Source organism: Aulonocara sp. 'chitande type north' Nkhata Bay, linkage group LG18 (genome assembly GCF_057382095.1).
Source record: "Aulonocara sp. 'chitande type north' Nkhata Bay isolate Kocher_YH1m ecotype deep benthic linkage group LG18, A_spYH_male_GT1.1, whole genome shotgun sequence".
NCBI classification, from domain to species: Eukaryota; Metazoa; Chordata; class Actinopteri; order Cichliformes; family Cichlidae; genus Aulonocara; species Aulonocara sp. 'chitande type north' Nkhata Bay.
The window spans coordinates 36,816,781-36,843,481 of NC_141361.1; the positions used below are offsets into that span (position 1 = coordinate 36,816,781).

Sequence of the window (26,701 nt, forward strand, 5' to 3'; positions counted from 1 at the left end):
ATAAAGGGTGTGTGTTGTAAAGCAGCTAACTGCTGTAACTGATATACCAGGGATATTCAAAAACCCCTTAATGGACTACACACACACGTATATATTAGGAATGCAACGATACTCGTATCGATATTGAACCGTTCGATACAGTGCTTTCGGTTCGGTACGCATATGTATCGAACAATACAAAATGTTTAATTTATTTGATCAACTTTCCTTCTGACGATGCTGTCTGTGTTGAGCGCTCAGTGGATCAGCGCTCGACTGTCGAGCGCTGATCCACTGAGCGCTCAACGATACGAGTATCGTTGCATTCCTAATATATACGTATATACACCCCAGGACTGCGCTCTTCTGGACAGAGATCTCCGATGTTGTTCCTGGGATCTGCTGGAGCCACTCGCCTAGCTTGGGAGTCATCGCACCTAGTGCTCCGATTACCACGGGGACCACCGTTACCTTCACCCTCCACATCCTCTCGAGCAGGGCCGTGCAGAGAGGTTTAAAGGGGCGGGTGCTCAAAGTTAAAAAGGGGCACATTGAACCAGGCTGAATAACAACAACACACATTCATCAAGAATCTAATATGGGCAACAAGGCAAAGCAAACTTAGCCGATGTTTTACCTGATGGGTACAATGTTGCTGTTGAGGGGTTTCTGCTGCTCCTGCTGCTGATAGTGCTGGAGGGCAGGGCTGTGTTGATCTGAGACTGTTGACATTAAAAAGTCCATAGGAGGGATGGTAGCTGATTAAACAAGTGTCATGAGATAATAACAAAATGCAAAGATTGGTGACAGCGCTTGGAACCATAAGGCAACAAAAAACTGTGAGAAATAATTTAGGCTCTGCCTGTGAATCACTCTTTGCTTCTCTTCTTCCTTCCATCCCATCTTTTCATATATCACTCTCCACTTGCTGTCTATCTGAGAACAAGGCACAACTTGCTATTGCAATAAACTATAATCTAATTATCCACACCTAACAACTCTTGCACTTAATCTATAATAAAATGATGACAGAAAAATGTTATAGCACTGCCTTTAGTAGCCTCACACAGCTCCTACTGTTTCCTCCTCATGTCCTTACCAGGCATGTCTGGACAAAGTTATATCATGAGTAATACTTTTAAAAAATCCATATACATAAAACACACATGCACACACAGTGACATTTTAGACCTTCTTCAGAATACTGTATATACTATGGGCATCCTTACATTATTATTTATTACTAGAGCTACAATAATAAAGCAATGAGGAGGGGGAAGTAATAAATATGAAATAATGTCATTATGATGATTCCATTTGTTTCACTATCCACTCTGTGCAGGGGCAAAGCTTATTACATTTTTAAACTGTAGAGATACAATAATTTTACTGCTGTAAAATTCAAATTTTGTCTTATTTAAAATATAAATCTAATATAATCTACTTCTTAATGTATGTTCTGTAAAATACAGTGTGTTTTTTAATATATTATAATTATAATAATGCATAATTATGTGGACATGCATATTAGATCGTTTTTTAGTGAAATATAATCCCTCCAGAAAGGCAGGAAAAGCCCGGAAACTTACTTTAAAACTAAATATGTTCCCTAAAACGGTGACAGAGCTACAGACCCATGACAGCCTTACACAGGTAGCCAGCAGCTGTGACCAGCACTACTTGTGCAGTTAATAAAAGGACAGGTAATGTTTGTCGCGCTGTTGCACACACAGCACGCTCGTTTGTTTCAGTTCGTCAGTTGCAACAAGACAGCTTACCAACGTGTACGTAATAAGCTAACATTCCTGTGTGCTATACACTACAGTGTACGCTGCACACCTACTTACTGGTTTTGTCGCATCAGTCTGTATGGAAGAAATATGGTAAGTTTCTCCTACAGCTCCGGACCGCAAAAAATGCGCGTGCTCTTTGTGAGCTCGTTCCCGGCTCGTAACCAGCGCGTTCTGCCGTCAAGGGCGATCATTGGTTAAATGTGATCATGTGACTGATGCAAGCCAGATCCTTTTATTTAGCAAAACTGTGATTAATAGTTAAATATTATTGTTGAGGAGCACAGACAGGACTCCGCGCGCCCACACACATAAAAAAATAAATTAAAAAAATTAAAAAAAATTGAAAAGTTGCTTCAACAAAAGGGCACTTTGGGCACCCATCAGGAAAGGGGCGGGTGCTCAAGCCCCTCAAGCCCCCCCCTGCACGTGCCTGCTCTCGAGCGCTTCTCTGAGCCCTTGGTATTTCTCCAGCTTCTCGTGTTCCTTCTTTCTGATGTTGCTGTCATTCGGAACCGCTACATCGATCAGCACGATCAGCACTGGCATTGTCCTGTTGGACTCGGACAGGCTGTGTTGTAGAAAAAAGATGCTCAAACAAAATGTTGACTTTCAAGCTCGTTGGAATAGTACAAACTACTTTTTAGACCCTTACACTAGACTTTTGCACAGTACTTCAGGTACATTTTATTTTTTATTATTTATCTTTACGTGCGATGACATAGTCCCCTACTTTTATTTTGAAATCAAATTATCAGGAAGTGGCGCTTGACATTCGGCATGCGCATATTACCGAGGAAGAAAAGCTGCGGAGTTCAACAACCAACGGCTTAAAACTGTAAACATTAAGAGCCTGGCTGACTAATGTCTGTGGTTGGGATGGAACTCTAAGGTAAAACCCGTTTCGTACACTCTTGCTTTTTTCCTACGTAGTTGTCATTGCTTATGGTATCGGTATATACCGCTCACTACTGATTTAATTAATGTTAGCACTACAGTTTATAATATTCAATCCGTGGCTTGTGGGCTGATGCTAAAACAGCATCTCTGACGACCAGAAATAGTCTAAACGCTTTGGATTATTCTTGAATGTCGTTTATAGTTTAAATTTGTTGTCTCTGCTTGTATTAGGTTGTTTTAACGTTTGTATTGTGAAGGGAATTCCTATCTCAGTGCTAGCTGTAGCACTAGCTTTCCCACATATCCTCGGGAAGTTAAGTAGCGTTAAGAAGCTAGTCCCGATTTTCAGTTTTTTGGAACGCATTTAGCCTCGGAAGACGTTACTTCTCCTTTTATCTCCTCTTTGGCTAAGTCACATACTAACACAACTCTTACCACAGCACTGGAAATCATAAATCGCCAACCAGTCTGGTAACTGCTAATGCAGCTATCAGCCAACAATTAGCGTGTCTTAGCTAAGCTACATGTCGAAGAGCTAAAAATAAATAACTCATAGAGAGCTGCCTTGTGTTAATGTAGACCGATGGAGTAATATTGGGGATATTTTTGAAATAAAGCTTACGTTAAAATGAGCCTTCTAAGCCCGCTACTGTCTGGATGAACCCACACAGCGCTTTCCATTTTGGGGTCTTGTTTTCTGACTTCTCTCTGATTGGGTTAATTTAATCTAGTGCAGCAGCAGCTGGCTGAAACACTTGACACCTCAGTGTAACCATATGACAAAAACGAGAAGGAAGAAAGAATGTGTGTGTGTGAAGGAGGGACTCCAGGTTTTGAATGAGTGACATCAACTGGAAGTAAGGCCAGTTGTTGTTGTTTTGTTGTTGTGTGGGGGTTTTTATTTTAGAGGTTTACTTTTAGACAAAAGGTGCAACCGTTAAACAATGTAATGAATTAGCTTACTTTTTTAGTTAACTGTTATTTACATACATAAAAAAAATCTTGATATTTAACTTCAGCTGTTCAGCTCATTTCTGTCCACTGATCTTCACTAATTACAGTAGGCTTAAGCATTTACTGCTGTCTCTTTCCATCTCGCTGCAATGGTAGCAGTGTGTTTGAAGTTTGAAACAGTGAGAGCTACTTGTAGTATGTTTGGAGATAGATAGCAGTCTGTTAACTCAACAGTTGGTGGAAGCCAGCTTAGCATTCTGTGCCACTCGTGAGACAGAGAGCTGCTGGCAGTGCTGAGATATTTATTTTTATTTACACTATTGATATTTTATTTTTAGAATCAAGTGTGTGATTTTTATGAAATGGATAAGCAGAAGAAAATGAATGAATGAATGCTTGGATGGATTCATTCATATAGGGAAATTTAGAATGGTCATTGATGGTTGACCAGTTAGAACATAATTTTAATGTTAAAATCACTGAGGATAAGAATTTGATCATAATTTGGAGTAAAGTATGATAACTTCTTGGGTAAAACATTGTTTGGCCTTGGTGGACTGTAAAATATTGAAATCATTCCAGGGTCTTCAGAGTTTTCTGGTAAAGCCAAGATGTTCGAATGAAGTTATACTACGCAGTAAAATGGGAATGCATTAAATTAAAAAGAAAAATGACAGCAATCCCCACCAGCCAGGGTTGGTGTAGGTGTGCCTCAGGTAAGAGGAAAAGAGGACTATGATTGCCTATAGAGAGCCATGCTTTAGTGAGTATCAAAAAAGTTATTGGATGTGGAAAAAAACTTAAATTAAGACTGGCAGCAGAGGGGTGATACTGGTTGATATGATGATAAAAGTGTTTGATAGGAAATAATTGATGGAATGGAAGAAGGCTATAAGAATTTGTTATAGTGGAGTGAGATGTGAAGGAAGCGGAAAGACACTGTGAGTCACCAGTTCCTGAACATTTACAGAGAGAAGGCTGCACACACATAGTGTCAGCAAAACGCATACAAAGGTAGGTTTTATTGCAGGATCATAATTTGATAGCAGTAGATTGTTTGGTCTCAGTCTTGCTGACAGAAGTGGTCAATTTGGTAGGTAGGATTGTGGTGTGGAGTAAATCACAGGAAAAAATGATTATTCTGCTGTCACAAGAGGTTGTAATTTTTTCCCATCAGCAGGCAGGAATCACAAATCAGATATAAAAAAATACTAGTTTTTATCTTATATTTGTGGGGGTCAGACTAACTGCAGGAAATGCTGATTTGTGTTGTTTTTCTTCACAGGTTAACTTGAAAGTATAGGACCAAACATTGTTCTTCAGTGCATGGATGCAAAGCCAATGCGCAGGTAAGTGTGGTAGTTTTCTGGGAAGAATGGCAAAAGTATGTGGCTGTTAATTCCAGATTCTTTGGTTACTGTTTACCAATTTTCTTTTTAACGGCAGTATTATATCAGATGTGGTAGTCACGGAAATCCTCAATCAAATTCCTTCAGTGTGAGCGTTAAAGATCCTCTATGGCTCATTGACACCTTGTTATGTCACCACATAAGCTTAAAAGGCAGAAAAATCCCTTCTTTACGGGATCAAAGGGGCTGGTTCAATAGAAGTTCTACCCAGAACTCTCTATAGCACTTGGTGGTACTGACCTTAGCTCTGCTGCTTTGTTGGGCTTTTAAATTTAGGTTTGATGGCCCACTGGAGAAGATAGGTGGTGTCACGATGCAGAGCAGGAGTCTGTGAAACAAGACTGGCTAAAAATAAACTTTTCACAGTAAGGGGAAACACCAGAGCCACTATGCAAAATGAAAAACTGTGTTCATGGAGTCTGTTGTGCATGTTACAGGTGAAACGGGATGGACATTAGGTTATTTTTTTTCTCTTTTGGGTGGGGGAAGAATGATCAACATTAGCATTTTTGTATAATGTAACATAATAGTGTATAAGGGCTGAGGTCCCATCCAGATTATAAACATGAGCTGTTTCATGCATGTGTTGCAGCCATGAACTCGTGCAGTCCAAGCAGAAACCACACAGAATACTGGAAATGTGACTGAGGTGAACTCTTTTCTCTGTTCTGTCTGAGGAAAGAAAATATCCTGACCCGATTTTCCGGAAGTTTAATTGTAAAGGCAGTTTTAGTGTCATTAATGTGAAATGAAACAGCGTAATTCTACATTTGTCATATAAAACTAAAATAGCTGTGTGTAATTGGGTAGGTAGGACCTAATTTAAGACGTTAACACTAAGACAGTATCTAATTATTGTTTTATGCTTTATAGTTAAAAGTTGCCTGTGTTGTGCAACCAGCAGCTTTAAAGGATACTCGTTAGGTCAATTTTCAGGTCCATAATTGTAATCTTTGGCTACTGGAGTAGTTTTGTATGAGTCATTGTTCAAAATGATGCTTATTTATCTTATACTACCTTGGTGTGGCCCCTCAGTTCATCTTCTGTCTGAAATGAGCTATTTTAGCCCTCTAAAGACCACCCACATTTTAAGAGACTTTGATCTGATTGGCTGCCACTTATAAACATAAGGTTTGAACATCAGATCGGTGGGGTGTCGCCAGAGCCAAAGCTAATCGTGTAGGAATGGCGCCTACTCTGACATCATCCAATTACAGGAGTATAAAAAATTTCCCGAATGTCTCTGATAAGAGTCTGGAGCAGTTTAAATTTAAATCAAAATCTCTATAGGTGCAGCATTTATGTCTCCTCATTTACCCCACTACTTTGACTCCAGTCTTTAAAACGTCACACCTACTTAAGCTTTTTAATTTTGTACTTTTCCTACTGTTACTGTTAGGGCAATTCAAATGACATAATGAAAGGTCAGAATGTTTTGAGTGAAAGCATTAGAGGCTCAGTGTATCATGACCTTTTCTCCTCAGGCCAACAGTTCCTGTGAATGCTGGCTAGATGAAGTTCCTTTTTTAAAAATATCACAGCAGTTTTGTCTTGTTGCTGAGTTGCCCTGTATTACATTGCATTTTATTTTCACATTATTATGTGAAAATATGTCACTCAAAGGATATTTATTTGCTGATTTTTTTTTTTTTGACTAAGATTTGAAACTTTACATTATGTATTAAATACAATCCACAAAACGTCTTTAACAAAGGTCATGTATGTGCAATGATGTCATTTCTCCCATCTGTAATGGTAAGGACACAAAGTGAAGAGGATGCGTTCAGGTGTTAGGAATTCTTGACCAGTACTGGGAACATGAGCTGAAGTAAATCCCAAACCCAAAGTCATCCTGGGATTTAAAAAGATGCAGGGGTACACCAAGTCAACCGACCGGTGTGGATAAGTTTACACTGGCTGAGGCACATGCAGGGTACTGACCTTGCTATATTAGGTTCAGCTGATGGCCATAGACTGACACTGTATTCAGTTCAATTCAATTTTATTTATATACCATGAAATCACAACAACAGTCGCCTCAAGGCGTTTTATATTGTAAGGTAAAGAGCCTACAATAACACAGAGAAAACCCCAACAACCAGACAACCCCCTATGAGCGAGCATTTGACAACAGTGGGAAGAGAAAAACGCCCTTATAACAGGAAGAAACCTCTGTCAGAACTGCTGCGGCTACGATCTAGCCACTTTTTACCGGTATTTTATTGATAATCCTGTACAGAAGCTCAGAGACACACAGACACAAAGGGGGAGGAGTTTCGTTTGTGCAAATAACTTTGCAAAAAAAAACCCAAAACCACTCAACAAAGTCTTGGCTTCATGTTTTGACCTATTCTCCTCCTTTTCATTGTGAGCAAAGCCACCCATGGCGCCTTAAGCCTATTGCAGCATAACTAAAGAAGGATTTAAGGTCACCTAATTCAAGCCTAACTGTAATCTTTATCAAAAAGTAAAGTTTTAATCTTGATCCTAAAAGTAGGTGTCCGTATCCCGAATCCAAACTAGGAGCTAGGCCCACAGAAGAGGGGCCTGAAAGCTGAAGGCTCTGCATCACATTCTACTTTTAAATATCCTAGGAACCACAAGTAAGCCTGCAGTTTGAGAGTGAAGTGCTTTTCTTTTTTTTGGAGGGGGGGTGATATGGTGATATGAGGTCCTTGTACATGCAGTGCTGCCGTCTTCTGTTTCAGTCCGTTATTACACTCTTAAATCCTACTACTTATTCCTGCGTCTTTCGGGATCTTGCAAAGCTTTAAACGACAAGTCGACTATTAAATCAGTCGTCGACAATTTTAATAGTTGACGTATTCGTGACTAATCGTGACAGCCCTAGCATGTACTCGGAACACTTTTCTTGTAAAGTAATGCACTATATAACTTAATTACTCCCACGAGAAAGTACTTTGTTACTTATGTGTTTCTCTGCAAAATGTCCTGAAACACCTTGTCTCGCACTTGTCATTTACAAGTATAAACCTATAAGCTACAGTCTCACACACCAACACATCCTAATGAGAACACACATGATCTTTTCCGTAGTATTTAGATATTAATACAATGCAAAGATGAAAATGAGCACAAAGAGACTTTAGAGTGATCACCACAGTGATTGTACTTTAGAAACATGAGTGGTAGAAATGGAGGGCGCAGCCTGACTGCTCATCACTTTTGTTACCTGTTAAAGTTCGTGGTCCGACTGCCTGGCTGGGGTCAGCATTCTCTCAGCATTACCATCACTGTGGGTTCTTGGCTAGCTTATTCTAATTGAAATTAATTTAATGTAACTAAGAGTATATTGATATGTGCTAATGTCAGGGCCACCAGCGCACGTCAGGACGCCACTGGAATGGACATCACCAGCCGCTGTACTCTGGGGGACCCCAACAAGCTCCCTGAAGGGGTCCCCCAGCCTGCACGCATGCCCTACGTCTCAGACAAACACCCGAGGCAGACCCTGGAGGTGATCAACCTGCTGAGAAAACACCGGGAGCTCTGTGACGTGGTGCTGGTGGTGGGTGCCAAGAAGATCTACGCGCACCGTGTGATCCTCTCTGCCTGCAGCCCCTATTTCAGGTATGAGGAGACACTGTGTGATCCCACATCAGGCTAGTTTATTTACAGCTAAATTCCTGGACTCCAGTGATTGCTGTGACACAAAAAAATAATGTCATCTTTCTTTTTCCCGTTCTTCTTCAGGGCCATGTTTACTGGAGAGCTGGCAGAGAGCAGGCAGACGGAAGTGGTTATTCGTGACATTGATGAGAGAGCCATGGAGCTGCTGATTGACTTTGCTTATACATCACAGGTAGGGATGGTAGCATGCTGTTAGAATTAACCGCAGGTGCACATTAAGTTTAAAAAAAAAAAAAAAAAAAAAAAGACAAACTGATGAAACTGCATATTGAATGTAAAAAAACCTGTCCAAACAAGTCTATGGCAAAGTTTTCCAAAAGTACGAATCAGGAGAGCAAAACCTTTGCAGGCGGCTTTGTTTCCTGCAGAGTACAGTAAGGTCTATGATTAAAATGAAAAACATGTTTCTTGGCTATAACCTTGACTATAGCAGAACTTTCTCAAAAGATGTGAGGAGACTGACATGGAGCCACAGTTTGAATGCATAAAAACGGAGGAGCTGTGGAGACCACACATTGTGATCAATCAGTTGCTAAAGCTAAAAAACTCAGTGTATCTGATGTCCTGATCTGCACCCTTTCAGGTGACTGTAGAGGAGGGGAATGTCCAGACGCTGCTCCCTGCAGCCTGCCTCCTCCAGCTTGCTGAGATCCAGGAGGCGTGCTGCGAGTTCCTTAAGAGGCAGCTGGATCCATCTAACTGCCTGGGCATCAGGGCCTTTGCTGACACACACTCCTGCCGCGAGCTGCTCCGCATTGCAGATAAGTTCACCCAGCACAATTTTCAGGAGGTAAGAACCCACATACAACTGTTCACGGTCGTTTATAATCGCTGTATAGTGCTACGTGTTACAATGATTCTACATGTTGCTTTAGATTGAATGTGCAAAATTTACATTTAGTATACATACGTTAGTATACATTTAGGATATAGAGATTTCTTTCTGTCGTGCCAAATGCATCTGTTATAAAAATGGTTTACATTTGTAAATGATCTAAAAGTGCCATATCATGGTGTTGTTGGTATAGTAAGGCCATACATTTACGTTCTGTGGTGCGCACAACAAGAAGACAAATGCAGGTAAAGACGACAGTTGGAGCTACTTCAAAGCTTCAGACTTTAGACCAACAAATCACAGTACATAAAATAGAAATCTGTTCCTGCTAAAGGTGAAAGCATCACTTTCTCCACTTCAGGCAAAAACACACTGTCAAGTACAAACGGGCTGTGAAGGTGCAGATACTAACAGCTGGTGATGTGCAACCCAGATGTAACTGCATCAAAAACTATTTTTTCAGATATCAGTGACTTAGTTAACTGGTTTAATAATATATGCTCTTCAATTCAGCATCATGTCGCACTGTTAAAAGTCAGATTCGCCAAAGAAGAGAATGAAGAAAGGCTGAACAGAGATGGAAAAAGACTGCTCTCCATATTCCAAGTCTCTCTCAAATAATCTCTTCAACAGATATTTTGAATATAGTGTCACACTTGTGCACTTGACCCTGCCTGTCAGTCGGTCCCTTTCATCTGGCTGGATTCCAGCCAGCGTCGTCCCTCTACTAAAAAACAAACCTCCTTAGAGCCCACTGATTTAAATACTTATAGGCCAATTTCCAATCTGTTTCTTTTCAAAATCCTTAGGAAAGTTGTTGGTCGTCAACTCATTCGGATTTTAGAGTAAATAATATTTTCTATAAATTCCAATCAGGTTACAGACACAGCACTGAAACAGCGTTATTGAAAATTATTAATGATGTCCTTATGCACTCGGATAAAGGTGAGCAATCCATTTATGTCCTGCTTGACTTATCTGCAGCCTTTGATACTGTTGATAATGCTACTTATTAGCATACTATGAAGCTGGGTTGGGATCACCGGTTCTTCTCCTTAATAGTTTTTTTTTTTTTTTTTTTCATACTTATCAAACAGATATTTTAGAATTCATATTAATCAATGTATGCTCTAATCTGCACCGCTCGTTTGTGGAGTGCCTAGGCTTCAAGCCTTACACCAATTCTGTTTATTTATTTATTTTTATATGTTACCCCTGGGTCACCTAGTTAATGGTTTTAATGGGATCTCTTACCACTGCTTTGCAGGATGAAACACAGTTATATTTTTCTGTCAAGCCCAACAACCTCAACAGCCTCTCCTGCCTCAAGGAACATTTCTCTGCCGTTACTAATTGGATGTATTCTAATTTCCTCTCTGTTTTGGTAAAACTGAGGTTCTAGTTTTTCTTTTAAGCGAATGCTGAAAACTCATTTTTATAGTTTGGCATTTCCGTAATTCCTTCCCCTTCATTTGTTTGAAACCACACATGCATGTATGATGGAATGAATGTCAAGAAAAGAAGATTACAGGGAGTGCAGAATTATTAGGCAAATGAGTATTTTGTCCACATCATCCTCTTCATACATGTTGTCTTACTCCAAGCTGTATAGGCTGGAAAGCCTACTACCAATTAAGCATATTAGGTGATGTGCATCTCTGTAATGAGAAGGGGTGTGGTCTAATGACATCAACACCCTATATCAGGTGTGCATAATTATTAGGCAACGTCCTTTCCTTTGGCAAAATGGGTCAAAAGAAGGACTTGACAGGCTCAGAAAAGTCAAAAATAGTGAGATATCTTGCAGAGGGATGCAGCAGTCTCAAAATTGCAAAGCTTCTGAAGCGTGATCATCGACCAATCAAGCGTTTCATTCAAAATAGTCAACAGGGTCACAAGAAGCGTGTGGAAAAACCAAGGCACAAAATAACTGCCCATGAACTGAGAAAAGTCAAGTGTGCAGCTGCCAAGATGCCATTTGCCACCAGTTTGGCCATATTTCAGAGCTGCAACATCACTGGAGTGCCCAAAAGCACAAGGTGTGCAATACTCAGAGACATGGCCAAGGTAAGAAAGGCTGAAAGACGAGCACCACTGAACAAGACACACAAGCTGAAACGTCAAGACTGGGCCAAGAAATATCTCAAGACTGGTTTTTCTAAGGTTTTATGGACTGATGAAATGAGAGTGAGTCTTGATGGGCCAGATGGATGGGCCCGTGGCTGGATTGGTAAAGGGCAGAGAGCTCCAGTCCGACTCAGACGCCAGCAAGGTGGAGGTGGAGTACTGGTTTGGGCTGGTATCATCAAAGATGAGCTTGTGGGGCCTTTTCGGGTTGAGGATGGAGTCAAGCTCAACTCCCAGTCCTACTGCCAGTTTCTGGAAGACACCTTCTTTAAGCAGTGGTACAGGAAGAAGTCTGCATCCTTCAAGAAAAACATGATTTTCATGCAGGACAATGCTCCATCACACGCGTCCAAGTACTCCACAGTGTGGCTGCAAGAAAGGGTATAAAAGAAGAAAAACTAATGACATGGCCTCCTTGTTCACCTGATCTGAACCCCATTGAGAACCTGTGGTCCATCATCAAATGTGAGATTTACAAGGAGGGAAAACAGTACACCTCTCTGAACAGTGTCTGGGAGGCTGTGGTTGCTGCTGCACGCAATGTTGATGTTGAACAGATCAAAACACTGACAGGATCCATGGATGGCAGGCTTTTGAGTGTCCTTGCAAAGAAAGGTGGCTATATTGGTCACTGATTTGTTTTTGAATGTCAGAAATGTATATTTGTGAATGTGGAGATGTTATATTGGTTTCACTGGTAAAAATAAATAATTGAAATGGGTATATATTTGTTTTTTGTTAAGTTGCCTAATAATTCTGCACAGTAATAGTCACCTGCACACACAGATATCCCCCTAAAATAGCTAAAACTAAAAACTACTTCCAGAAACATTCAGCTTTGATATTAATGAGTTTTTTGGGTTCATTGAGAACATGGTTGTTGTTCAATAATAAAATAATTCCTCAAAAATACAACTTGCCTAATAATTCTGCACTTCCTGTAAAGAAGATTATCACAAGATAACCTTCATATGAGACATGGTTGCTATAAAATTTGATAGATAGATAGATAAATAAATAAATAAATAAATAATTGCCAGATCAGTCATGTGGTTGGAACAGAGTTATAGCCATCTCAAGTTAGTTTAACAAATACAGTGTAGGGAAGTGGCTAGCGGAAGCACATGTGCTACTGTTTTGGATACTGAAGCTATACATACCAGTGCGTAAGGAGTGTGAGCAGATAAAAGATGAAACTAGAAAACAGAAACTGAAGCGCCAGTGGAATTAGCCCAAGGCTTCAAAGACAAGGAAAATACTGAAAAAGATGGTGAAGATATTTTGGCTGTTTAAAGGGCCAACATATCACAGGGCACAAGAGCCTTCAGGCAACCGGTGTTGTGATTTGGTGCTATATAAATAAAATTGAATTTGAAAGTCTGAAAAAGAAGCTGAATAGCATGCACTGCAAACTGTCAATACCATGTTTCCACAAAGGCAACGAACACCACAAATATACCCGCACGGTGCAAAGCATGCATGATGCAAGACCTTACCGTCCTTTGAAAATCGTGGCTTTAAACAGCTGTCATTTAACCTAATTACCAAATCCCTGATCATAAACCTTTCTCTCAGAAGGTACACAAAGTATTGTCCCTTCTAGAGACATATTTGAACAGCTGTGTCATCATCCTTTACTTGATCCAGCTGTCTTGGCTAATTATAGACCAATCTTTTCCCCGTCCTTTTATTTAAAAAAAAAAAAAAAAAATCTTTATCAGTTATCTGTTTTACAGCTATTCTTTCATCTGCAGAGGAATTTCAGTCGGGTTTCAGATCTCATCACAGTACTAGTGAGGGTTACAGATGATCTTACTCTTATTCTCTGTGCTGCTAGACCGTAGTGCAGTATTCAGTACTGTTGACCACAATGTTTTACTACAGTGGTTTGAATCTTATCTTAATAAATAGGGAGTCTTGTTCACACACAAAAGGGTTCTGTGCTAGGGCCATTTCTATACGCAATATTATTGTAAGTTATAGCTTGCATTTTCATTGCTATGCAACGATACCCATCTTTATTCAATTCAATTCAATTTTATTTATATAGCGCCAAATCACAACAAAAGTCGCCTCAAGGCGCTTCATAGATACAGAGAAAAACCCAACAATCATATGACCCCCTATGAGCAAGCACTTTGGCGACAGTGGGAAGGAAAAACTCCCTTTTAACAGGAAGAAACCTCCGGCAGAACCAGGCTCAGGGAGGGGCGGCCATCTGCTGCGACCGGTTGGGGTGAGAGAAGGAAGACAGGATAAAGACATGCTGTGGAAGAGAGACAGAGGTTAATAACAGATATGATTCAATGCAGAGAGGTCTATTAATACATAGTGAGTGAGAAAGGTGACTGGAAAGGAAAAACTCAATGCATCATGGGAATCCCCCGGCAGCCTACATCTATTGCAGCATAACAAAGGGAGGATTCAGGGTCACCTGGTCCAGCCCTAACTATATGCTTTAGAAAAAAGGAAAGTTTTAAGCCTAATCTTAAAAGTAGAGATAGTGTCTGTCTCCCGAATCCAAACTGGAAGCTGGTTCCACAGAAGAGGGGCCTGAAAACTGAAGGCTCTCCCTCCCATTCTACTTTTAAATACTCTAGGAACAACAAGTAGGCCTGCAGAGCGAGAGCGGAGCGCTCTAATAGGGTGATATGGTACTACAAGGTCATTAAGATAAGATGGGGCCTGATTATTTAAGACCTTGTATGTGAGGAGCAGGATTTTGAATTCAATTCTGGATTTAACAGGAAGCCAATGAAGGGAAGCCAAAACAGGAGAAATATGCTCTCTCTTTCTAGTCCCTGTCAGGACTCTTGCTGCAGCATTTTGGATTAGCTGAAGGCTTTTCAGTGAGTTTTTTGGACATCCTGATAATAATGAATTACAGTAGTCCAGCCTGGAAGTAATAAATGCATGAACTAGTTTTTCAGCGTCACTCTGAGACAGGATATTTCTAATTTTAGAGATGTTGCGCAAATGGAAGAAAGCAGTCTTACATATTTGTTTAATATGTGCGTTGAAGGACATGTCCTGGTCAAAAATGACTCCAAGGTTCCTCACCGCGTTACTGGAGGCCAGTAACGCGGTGAGGTTTATCTATCCATGAAACTAGAATACACAAACGAATTAAACTGTAGGATGTCTTAAAGATAAAGAACGACCTTTAATTTCCTGCTAAATTCAGACACTGAGGTTATTGTACTCTTTCCCATTTAAAAAAAAAAAAAAAAAAAAAAAAAAAAAATCTTCCGAACGTGGTGTCTAACCATATACTTACTCTAGGTGGCATTACCTTAGTCCACAGTAACACTTTGAGAAAGTGTTACAGCAGTGCTGTAGGTCTCCTTTAAGACTTCTCTCTTAAAGTGAATTTTCTGTTTTCAGTACTGTAAGCCATTATGTTAAAAATTGCACTTTGCTACCTCAAGGCCCAGATTCCTTCCAGTCCATGTTCACGCAATGATTTCAAAGTTGTGCCAACACATTTTACAGAGCAACGACAATGCAGGCATCAACAGGGCAATGATCTTAAGTGGAGAAAGTCAGGATGCTAGCCCAACTAAAATATTGTGAAATGAACTGATGAGAGCTATTCAGTCACCTCACCTCAGTTATTTTTAATGTCATCAGCTAAAAGCCAATTTGTCTTTGGAAAACAAAGAACAGAGAGAAGAAAAGACAGAGCGAGATTATTCCCCGTGACAGGTTTTGCTTTTGTTAGTGTAGAAATGAGATTTCACATCATGCTTTTGTGAGAAAGGTGAATTGCTTTAAAAAGTGTGAATACAATTTATTTGACGTTGATGGTAATGAAAATTGATTTGCTGACTGATGTGCTGAGACCTTTAATAAACAGTGCTCTCTTTGACTGTCTGTTGCACTTCATTTTTGTAGGTAATGGAAAGTGAGGAGTTCATGCTCCTGCCTGCCAACCAGCTCATTGACATAATCTCCAGTGATGAGTTGAACGTGCGGAGTGAGGAGCAGGTTTTCAATGCCGTGATGGCCTGGGTGAAATACAGCATCCAGGAGCGAAGACCTCAGCTACCCCAGGTTTGTCGCTAGAAGCCTGCAGTACATTCAACATCTCCTTTGGTTTAATTCTCTTAGTCCATTTTTCCTTGTTAGTTTAGTTTGAGTGTTTTTCTGATAGTTTGTGAACTACATTTTTAGTTAGTTGTCCTAGTCTGACTAATGTTTCAAGCTTGACTTTTTTAATTGTATTTGCTCTGCAGGTCCTACAGCATGTCCGCCTGCCACTCCTCAGCCCCAAGTTCCTCGTGGGCACAGTGGGTTCAGATCCACTCATCAAGAGTGACGAGGAGTGCAGGTGAGTGCTGTTTGTAAGGGGAGTAGTGGTAAAAATCCTGCTTGTGCACATATAATCGAGGAAATTGATGCTATTGTGGTTAATATGAAACTGTTTACTTTGGGGTTAATGTTACAGAGACTTGGTGGATGAGGCCAAGAATTACCTGCTGCTACCACAGGAGAGACCGCTAATGCAGGGTCCCAGAACCCGACCCAGGAAACCCATCCGATGTGGAGAGGTCCTTTTTGCAGGTCAGTATCTTAGGCACAGAAATTAAAACCATGATTTCCTAATATTGCATTTTATTTGTTTTTAATTTAAGTCCTTACCAGTCGACTGTTGGTATTTTGTAGGAAAAGCCTGATTTTTATTTTTTACTTTTTCTTCTTTCTTTCTTTCTCTTGCAGTTGGAGGTTGGTGCAGCGGTGACGCTATTTCCAGTGTGGAGCGCTATGATCCGCAGACTAATGAGTGGCGGATGGTAGCTTCAATGAGTAAGCGGCGATGTGGAGTTGGTGTCAGTGTCCTGGATGATCTATTGTATGCAGTGGGAGGTCACGATGGCTCGTCATATCTCAACTCTGTGGAGAGGTCAGCGGAAGTCCCTGAGGCTTTCACTGTAGATATTCACAGCTTTCCAACAGTCTGTTTGTGTGTGTGTCTTGTTCTACTATTTACATGATTACCTCCACTTTAGATACGATCCTAAAACCAACCAGTGGAGCAGCGATGTGGCCCCCACCAGTACTTGTCGCACCAGTGTTGGCGTCGCTGTACTTGGAGGATATCTGTATGCAGTGGGAGGGCAGGATGGAGTTTCCTGTCTCAACATAGTTGAAAGGTAGCAGATTTCCTGTACTATACTATTTGGGTTTCCAGTTCCATTGGTGGCTACTAGATAAAAGTTAGTTTAATGCAAAAATGATTCTTTGGAATTAAATGGCCAACCTGGCTGTGTTCAGGTATGATCCCAAGGAGAACAAATGGACTCGTGTCGCATCCATGAGCACCAGGCGACTGGGTGTAGCTGTGGCTGTACTGGGAGGATTTCTATATGCTGTAGGAGGATCTGATGGGACATCTCCATTAAACACAGGTGTGCACTGAATCATGTGTAAGCATGGACTGTATAAAAAAGATGGAGAAATACTAAGTCATCTGCTAACCTTAGCAAGATTTGGTTATCAGGTACCTGCTAATTGGTGCCAAGTAATAGACTAATCTCAAATAGTGGCATTTCACTCACCAAATGAGAGCATAGATTGTCTATACCAAACAGCAAGCAGATGCAGCCCCATATGGCAGCACAAAAATGATCGCTGTAATGTTTAAAAGGGGGGAAATCCATAGGAGTGTAAACAACTTCTTTGTTATTATGCACTTTATTTTAACATTTTAACAGTCCTTGATGGACAAATGTTTGGAAAAGGCTCAAATGGCCACTTCGGGAACTGCAGTTTTTGGCACTTCAGAATTGCCTTCAGTTTTCTCCCTGGAGGTTGTTCAAGTCTTTATGTCTGAAGTATTGCTGCCAGAACAGCTCACAGAGCAGGCGAGCCACATTTAGATAAAGACTGCCGCAGGGGCCTGGGTTCTAGTCTGGCTCTGGACATTTCCTGTGTGTCATTCACTGCTCTCTGTTCCCGTCCTCTATAGTGTCAAAAAGGCCTAAAAATAAATATTTTAAATGTCAAAAATACACAGAAACTAAAACAAATGACAAACATGCCTCAGTTTGGATGGGTGTCAAATGTCTTAAATCTTTCTTTCTTTCTTTTTTTTCTTTTTCTTTAGTTGAATCGCTATAACAATTTCCAGTGCACAGTGTCACATTTTGACTACTATAATTACTAAACATAACTAGACAGATTTTAGTTGAAAAGCTGAGGATTTAAAAAAATGCAACATTTTTAAAATACTTAGATTAAAAGAATTTGTTGAATTATATTTGTGTGTAAAAACTGATACTTTATCTGACAAAATGCTGTAACTTATGTCTAAAAGCAGTGTAATAAAAACTGAAACTTTTTCAGTTAAGTTTGACCAACAGGGAGCAGTTTAGGGTTGCAATTTGGGGCTTGAATACAATTACAGAGGCTTGATGATGATGATGATCTTTAATGACCAATAGCTAAGGAGTTACACTTACTCTTATTGGTTAAAGTTAATGGTAAAGCAAACCAAACTGTATGTAAGTGGTGTTTCTTGTTTCCCATTGATAACCACATTTGAACGATGTTCTTAGTTGAACCAATGATTGAAATCTGTCTATATATTTATGCCATTTTCTCCTGTTATTTAATCACCTCATTCTTTCCTCTTCAGTGGAGCGCTACAACCCTCAAGAGAACCGCTGGCACACAGTGTCCCCCATGGGAACCAGAAGAAAGCACCTTGGCTGTGCGGTCTATCAGGACATGATTTACTCTGTGGGAGGTAGAGACGACACCACAGAGCTAAGCAGCGCAGAGCGATACAACCCCAGGACCAATCAATGGTCTCCTGTAGTGGCAATGACGTCCAGACGGAGTGGGGTGAGTGTGTGTTGGAGAGTGATGATGGATGTTTATGTATTTTAATGCACACCTTAAATGATACCATATGTTGTATGAGGCATTGGAGTAACTATGTGTGTCTGTAGGTGGGCTTAGCAGTGGTTAATGGTCAACTGATGGCAGTTGGAGGCTTTGATGGCACGACGTATCTGAAAACTATAGAAGTCTATGACCCTGACGCCAACACGTGGAGGTAAATGGTATTCTAGTAGGATCAGTTCTTTAGTTACTATACATCAAGTACAGCTGTCAAACACTTAGCTATGTGATGTGCGTCTACATGTGTTAAATAAATTCATAGCTGTGACACTGAACACAAATGCTAATCTTAACTCTGGTTGCAGCCACACAGACTCCTGCAGGGAACTTCAAGCTGCATGACGCAGTGAACAGCTGTGATTAGTACATGCAGACATGTGGACAGGGGCTGAGTTTTAGGAAGTGCTTGAGTGGCTTTTTCTTTGTGTTTTCAATGGCAGAGCAAGAATTTTAAATATTGCTCAAATGTGATTATATAATTGTGGGAAGCAAAAATGGTGATGGAGATTACACTTGGATTAATTGTGCAGCCCTGTGTTTGCATTGTTGGCATTCTTTGACTTGTCTCCTCTTTCTAGGTTGTACGGAGGAATGAACTACCGCCGGTTAGGTGGAGGAGTGGGCGTCATTAAAATGACTCACTGTGAATCCCATATTTGGTAATGCCACCACTGCCCCTCTCCTTCCACACACACTTCTCATCAGCTGGCGCTTCTTCTGGCTGACTCTTGTGCCTCCAAAAGAAACATTGTGAACCAGGTGGACATGTGAGAACCATGAGGAGGACGGGGAGATGAGACGACAATAGAAGGACAAACTTTTGAACTTTACTTCACCCCCAACCCTCAAATCAAAGTCATTAACTGACTGACCACGGTCGCCATGAAGTGCACTGAGAGCGGAAGTCTACCAAGTACCATTAAGCTTCTAGTTCAGAGAGGACGAACCTTTTCAAAGTTATTTTCCAAGCGTTGTGGTCTGGATTTAAACCGGTGCTTACCTTTAGTCAAGAAAGCTGCTGGCAGTGAGTGTCCTCTGAAGAAGTTTAACAGCAGCCGAAAGCCTTGCTCATCTTCCTTTTGCTTTATATGGCAGCCCCCCCTAAACTGCTGCTGCTGACCACCCACCGCCTTCAGTAAGTTTAAAGAACAGACACCCAGTGGGCAAACATACTTTCTCTTCATTGTGAGATTTCCTGGTGATACAACATTGCATACTGACTGTAAGAGCTCAAACTCCCTCATTCCGTTTGGCATAGGCTTTGAACCGTACAGCTTTCCTCTGGGCCTCATGTGTAGCATTAATCAGTAACAGTCAGGCAGCTTCCTTCTGAAGGCATCTGCATGTTTACTATGGACACACAGAGGAAAACCATATTTTTGGTACTGTAGCTGTTTTTGTTGATTGAGGTCTTTAAAGATTTTATTTGTTTTATTTAGAAGAATGTAATTCACCCCAAGTGGACCGAGACATCAAAAATCAACCTCGAATGTTACTTCAGCACTTCAAATGATTAGATTTGTGCCATGAAAGGAACTTCTTCTGTTTTTCCCAAAAAGGCTCTCCATCTTGGACTGTATTTTCTGGTTAGAGTCGAGACGAGCTTGTGACAGTTGTCCAGAGTAGAACAAGAACTCGTGCTGTCCAAGATGGTATATTTGGATGAGCTTGTTTTTTGGAAGTTGCCTGGCATCAAAGACTAGAACAGCTGCACAGCTATGGACCAAACTACTGGGTCACCTACCATAATACCCGTAGGAGCTGCTCAGCCATAGAGACCTATGCTATGATCTCCTGGCGCACAATTTTTGTGCCGAGTGTTGGTAACACACCATGTACCTCAGCACCTGGTGACCTCACTCTGTAGCTTGATGTGGTCTAACACTCTGAGGCTGCAGTTCCTAAATGCTTCCAGTTTGGAATAAGACGACTTGCAGTTGATTGTGGAATATCTGGGAGGGAAGAAACATTAAACTGGCTTATTGCAGTGTCATGCTTAAATTCAATAAGCTCTTTAGGAAATGTTTGTGAAGTCAGACTGCATGGCTAGATGCTTGATTTTTACAACTGCAGCACTAGAACTGGAAACGGCTGAATTCAACGTTTAAAAAGTGTGGCCCAATACTTTTGTCCATGCAGTCTATTTGACCAGGAAGTAGGAAAACCAGAAATAGGAATAGCCAAGGCTAGCTGATTAGCAATGGTTGAACATTCGAAATATGAGTAAAGATGTTGCGTACTAGAAATTCAATCACAGATGGCACAGGCAGCTGTTAATGTCTACATGGGGAAAAAAATTACTTGGGAACACTCGATGATGCTTCATCACACTGCCGGCACCAAGAGTCTTTTGCCAAGAATTCCATCTTGTTTGAATTTATTTAAGGTTTAAGAACATGCATACAATTTCAGGAAGTTTCCTTGATTTTGTTCAATGTGCAGTGTAGAAAGAAAGAATTGAAGAGCATTTTAAATTGCACACACAGAATGATGTTGGAGCGCTCTCTGATGCACAGCAAACAGGGTTGCTTGACTGTACTGGACACTGAGCCCACTGATCAAATGTGGACACAGCTGATTGGCGTGTCTGCGTGTCATTACAGTAAAGCTCACAGAGAAATCTGTTCTTTTTAGCCATAGCCAGTGCAATTTAAAAAAAATAAATAAATAAAATTAGTTCATTTTAAAAAGAAATCATCATCATATTGAAATATTACAAACATTGGATAGCTTACAGATGGACCTGTTTGTAAGCCATCCAACTGATTCTCTGTGTGACAGCTTTACCACAACTTATGCTGCACCTCGCAGACTCGCATAATGATGTTGTAATTAATTCAAAATCAGAAAGGACTCTGCTTCTGTAGCCATACTGTCCCTAATCACAGAAATCAGGCATCTCTCATGGAAGTGGAGGAGAAAAAAAAAATTGGAGTTCTGTTACCTTCTTTGCAGTCTCTGTTTCAAAACTTCAGAGTTGTGTGAATAGCCTTTTTAAAAATGCAGTAAAACAGGATGGACCACATGAATAGAACTGTTAACTATAAAGTAATTGCTACGTGCGTAGTAGTGTGACAATATATATTTGTTTACAGAGCCATAGGTCCATTTTTGTTCTGCTTTCAGTTCCCACATCCTTGCTTTTGTTCTGTCATCATACAGTGTAACAGCACCGCCTGCTGGTGGACGCTCATAATGCAGCACTTATACAGAAAAGGGTGATACAGATGAGGAGTGGTACATGGTTGTACAACTGATCTCTCACAGAGTTTAAATAGATGGTGAAATTTAGTTTTGAATGAATCTTCTCCGAATTTATTGCACTGTGATTGGTAATGTATTTTAGATTTTATCTTTTCTTTTGTTTCTTAATTATATTTTATAAAGGTGTTTCCAGACATTGGGATGGAAAAAAAGAATCACAGGTCAGCTGGGGAATCATACATTTCAGGCATCGCTGCCTTGATGCTGTGCAGAAGCAGTTTTCTTTTCCCACATGCAACACTACATGTGTCACATGCAGCTCATTACAGCAGCTCTGCACTTTAAACTATGGAATCTGAAACATCCTTTTTTCCTTCTTTTCTTTCTTTTTTTCTTTTTTTTTATTTTTATTATTTTTTTATTATAAACTAAAATGTCATAAGCGAGCGAGTCACAACCTGAATGTTGGTGTTTTTGTTTTGTTTTTTTGTTGTTGTTTTTTTTAATTTATTTACATTTTTTTTGGGTAGTTTTTGGATTATGTTCTCTGCTAACACAGGGGAGGATTTCAAGAGGCAGAACTGCTGTCTGTTTGTGTAGTTACTCTTTGCAGAGCTCCACTTTAAAAAAAAAATGAATGTTTATGCTTCAGAAATGCTCACTTGAAAAGATGAATCGTTGACCATTTCATTATTTTTTATTTTTTTATTTTTTATTTTTTTGGATGTTGAAGAATTGTGACACATACGCAGTTGCTGAACAACAACTGTTTGCCTGCTTCTTGAAGACTCTTCCAAAAACATTTTGCTATTTTCAACTGCCACAGAATTACAAGGAAATGCCACTCAGTTTAAGAGTCCATGCATCTTATTACTTTGGTTGTCGTAATTTTGTTGTAAGAAGCATGTTTTATTATTTAAACCACCCAATTTTTCAGCTGTGTGACAGCATGCTTGTTCTAATGAGTGTTAAGTCCTTGATTTATAAACAACTATGATTTTTTTTTTTTTTCAACCTTTTAACGAAGCAGTTATTGATGGAATTATAAGTACACAAGGCAGACCAAACCTCATTTTTGGAAAAGATTTTAGACCAAAGCAAGAGAAATATGGTTCCCAGACTGAGTGGTATTTCTGTCATATGTTCTACTAATGATGCATTGTATTATAATTGTCAGCCAGCCTTCAGTCGGTAGCCTTTTGAGAAGCCTCACCCAAAACGTGGTTGTAATTGCAGATGTTTGTTTTTGTGTATCAGCGAGCTGTCTTAGCTCACCATGTTCACTATGACAACGATTAAACTTTTTCCCGGAAGGGTTTCTCTCTCTCTTTTTCTTTTCCTTTTTTTTTTTTTCTCTGTTAAAAGTGATATAAGTCTAAGTTTAAGTAAGTTTAATTACCCCTCAGCCTCCTTTAGCAATAATGATACTTCAATGTAGCCTGTTTGCAGCTCTGGAGGCCAGGATCACTGAACTGGAGACTCTGCTTTGCACCCTCAAAATAGCCAGGTCCCTGTAGCCTGTGGAGCCGAAGGTAGCGTAGGCCCCCCTATATAGCTGCAGACTGTCCTGAGCAGCTGGGGAAACCGGATGGCTGGGTGACAGTGAGGAGGAAATGTAGTTTAAACAGAAGCCTGGTACACCAACCAGTTCATGTGTCTAATTCTGTCTCCCCACTCAGCGACACCCCCCGGCAATCAAACTAATTGGCAATTCTATTCTGAGACATGCAAAGCTACGCCACCAAACACGGGTAGTTGTCTTCCAGGGGCCAGAGCAGGCGACATTAGGGAGAATTTAAAACTGTTGGTTAAGCATTTCTAGAAATCTGTCCAAATGTATGATCAACTTATCTCTAATAATAGGCTATGTACCAGAGGCCTTCAAGCTAGCAGTAGTTAAACCGTTACTTAAAAAGCATCTCTAGACCCAGCAGTCTTAGCTAATTTTAGGCCATTTTAGGTCCTGACAGGGACTAGAAAGAGAGAGCAGATTTCTCCTGTTTTGGCTTCCCTTCATTGGCTTCCTGTTAAATCCAGAATTCAAAATCCTGCTCCTCACATACAAGGTCTTAAATAATCAGGCCCCATCTTATCTTAATGACCTTGTAGTACCATATCACCCTATTAGAGCACTTCGCTCTCGCTCTGCAGGCCTACTTCTTGTTGCTAGAGTATTTAAAAGTAGAATGGGAGGCAGAGCCTTCAGTTTTCAGGCCCCTCTTCTGTGGAACCAGCTTCCAGTTTGGATTCGGGAGACAGACACTATCTCTACTTTTAAGATTGGGCTTCAAACTTTCCTTTTTGCTAAAGCATATAGTTAGGGCTGGACCAGGTGACCCTGAATCCTCCCTTAGTTATGCTGCAATAGGTGTAGGCTGCCGGAGATTCCCATGATGCATTGAGTTTTTCCTTTCCAGTCACCTTTCTCACTCACTATGTGTTAATAGTCTCTGCATTGAATCATACTTGTTATTAACCTCTGTCTCTCTTCCACAGCATGTCTTTATCCTGTCTTCCTTCTCTCTCCCCAACTGGTCACAGCAGATGGCCCCGCCCCTCCCTGAGCCTGGTTCTGTTGGAGTTTTTTTTCCTGTTAAAAGGGCGTTCATTGGTGTTCATATGATTGTTGGGGTTTTCTCTAATGCATTATTGTAGGGTCATACTCTACAAACTTATAAATAACAAGATGGTTTTTTTAAAACAATTCAGGCTTAAGGGACTTCCACATTGACTTCTCTTTTCAGACCTAGAAGCTGCGTCCATCTTTTATATCATCTATAATTTAGCCTTTTGCAGGGCACTTATTGAAATACATGGAAAATCAAAATCTCAATCTTAGTGTTATTGGAGCATATTAGAGGACTTTTGTGTGACACATTTTTCAAAACATTTTCAGATTTATAGTGCAAGTTGAGGTCAATGAAGAGATTTGAGTTAATTCACTGAACTGAGCACAAGCATACACCCTTATACAGGGTTGTGCATTTCTATGGCGTGATACTTAATGGACTGGTTTCCATAAAAGAGCCAAGCAGACAACTTCAAAAAAAAGAGTACATTTTTAGTCACTATCTGGCAAAATTTGAAGGAAAACTTTAAGAGTGAAATGTAGATCTGAAAACAAGCTATATTAACACAGAAGAAGTAAAAAAAATAGCATAACTACTGGTGATACCCTTTTTTCTTATACCTAATTCATTCAAATCAAAATTGAATACATTACAGATATTGAATTACTAATTGTACTGGTTACACAAGACAACTGGTGCATGTCTAGAATTGGACTTACCATCACTTTCATTAGTTTTTTTTTTTTTCAATCAACTTACCACTGTTAGGTTTTTTTTAAGTTATAACCAGAAGCTTAGGATTAGGTATAAAGAAATTTTGGAAGAACACAGAAGTTTGACATGCTCCAGGCCATTACTGATTGGTCAGGTGCTATCCATGTGGTTTCAAAAACAAGACTGGTTTCCCATTAAATTACAGCTCCATATGGTTGCTAATGTCCAAGGTTTCACAGTTGAACCCTGGTCTCTGCTCCGCATCCCTTGCAGTTTAGTTTTGGTGATTCTGATTCTCTTTATTGTTGAGAAGATAAGAGGTAACCACTGAGGATCAAGAACTGGTTAAGGATCAGCAGCCTGCTCTTTGTCTCCCAACTACTGAAAGGATTTTTTTTAATGACAGAAGAGAAGTAAAATGATGTTTAGTCGCAGCAGCACAACAGACGATCGTGTTTCTTTTAACTTTCTTGTTGTTGTCAGAGAAAAGATCAGAGAAGAATTTGCTTTTGTTGTCACAGAAGTTGCTCATATAATGATCTTTTTTATTTCTCTGTTTTTATCCAGGGGTGTGGCTAAAGGTAGTCTGGTGTGGCACTGGCCCCACTGGAGTTCCCATCAAAGCTGTGGTGTCATGTCAATCGGTGTAAATTATGGGTGGAAGAGGGGGATTACACATCCTGTTTTTCTTGGGAAAACAAACAGTCTGAGTGGAGTCTGAATCTTCATAGCAAGTGATCTTAACTGTCATGTCACATCTTGTGCCACCTCAAAATTCACTCAGAATGCAGAGGTTTTTTGCCAACACTAACTCAGAACTCACTGCGTCTCCATCTACTTCACTAAAAGCTGAATATTCACTGTATGGTACTGTAGCATGGGTTGTATTCAGTGGTTGAGAGGAGGCAGCAGTCAAAAACCCACGGCCACACTGGTACTGGCTATTCCACAGTGATTGTTCTTTAATAAACACACTCTGCACAAACCTTACAAGGCCCGATTGAACGGCTGCCGTTTTATCATACGAGGCGAGCAGTGTTCATACAACATGTAACGCTACATTGAGTTAGGGAAGTAAAGATATGAGGACCATCTCAGTCCATGTGTCCATATGCAGGCACGTTTCTTCCATACACACCAGAGGGCAGTGGCGCATGCTTGTGACATCACTAAACATTAACTTAGGTTGTCTTAAAGAGACACCACTCAATTGCGACTGTTACAGTACGCTGAAGAACACTGTCCACGGCAGAGGCACAGGTACGAGGAGACGTCTGCTGAGAGATCTAAAACAAGCAGCTGTGATGGAATCTGTCAGTACTTGCTCAAGAAGATAGTCTTAATAGGGGGATATGCCAGAAATCAGCCCATCTGCATAAAAATTTAATAAAACTTCATATAATATGCACTGAATGCATTTGAAAAATTGTACTTCAAGTGCCTTACAGTGAGTTGGTTTACTCCCTTTCATTCTTTTGCCCATTAATTTGCAAAATTATACTTAAAAATCATGAAACATGTTTACTGAGGTACCCACACTGTGTTTTGTTAGGGCTATTTTTCTGAATTTTGTATTTTAAAAAATGAATTTTTAATCAATTTTCAAGCAGTTTGATTTGTTAAAAAGCCTCATTTATGGGCAAATTATTGGTTAAATGAAAA

The 26,701-nt window shown here is 40.2% G+C and overlaps 1 protein-coding gene and 1 long non-coding RNA gene across 3 annotated transcripts in view; one reads left to right on the plus strand and one right to left on the minus strand.

Annotated features, from left to right (window-relative positions):
* Positions 1-1,923, minus strand: part of LOC147309118 (uncharacterized) — a 36,170-nt gene extending 34,247 nt beyond the window's left edge. The window contains exons 1-2 of the long non-coding RNA XR_015125955.1: positions 1,827-1,923; positions 617-701 (exon numbers count right to left, since the gene is read on the minus strand). This is a non-coding gene — a long non-coding RNA (uncharacterized LOC147309118). The remainder of the gene's footprint in view (positions 1-616; positions 702-1,826) is intronic.
* A 610-nt stretch (positions 1,924-2,533) lies between these two features.
* Positions 2,534-26,402, plus strand: klhl20 (kelch-like family member 20). Of its 2 annotated transcripts, XR_015125963.1 has the most exons (15): positions 2,534-2,661; positions 4,909-4,972; positions 8,366-8,623; positions 8,747-8,855; positions 9,267-9,473; positions 15,540-15,698; positions 15,881-15,975; positions 16,093-16,208; positions 16,365-16,548; positions 16,655-16,798; positions 16,920-17,053; positions 18,283-18,491; positions 18,599-18,705; positions 19,130-19,686; positions 25,607-26,402. XR_015125963.1 is itself a non-coding variant. In XM_086271085.1 (14 exons), exons 2-14 carry the CDS (start codon positions 4,950-4,952, stop codon positions 19,212-19,214), a joined length of 1,830 nt encoding a protein of 609 aa, XP_086127211.1. In that variant the 5' UTR covers positions 2,534-2,661; positions 4,909-4,949; the 3' UTR covers positions 19,215-23,068. The 2 variants fall into 2 exon arrangements, 1 of the variants encoding a protein (XP_086127211.1); XM_086271085.1 differs by lacking the exon at positions 25,607-26,402 and having other exon boundaries at positions 19,130-23,068.
* Positions 26,403-26,701: the final 299 nt, after the last annotated feature.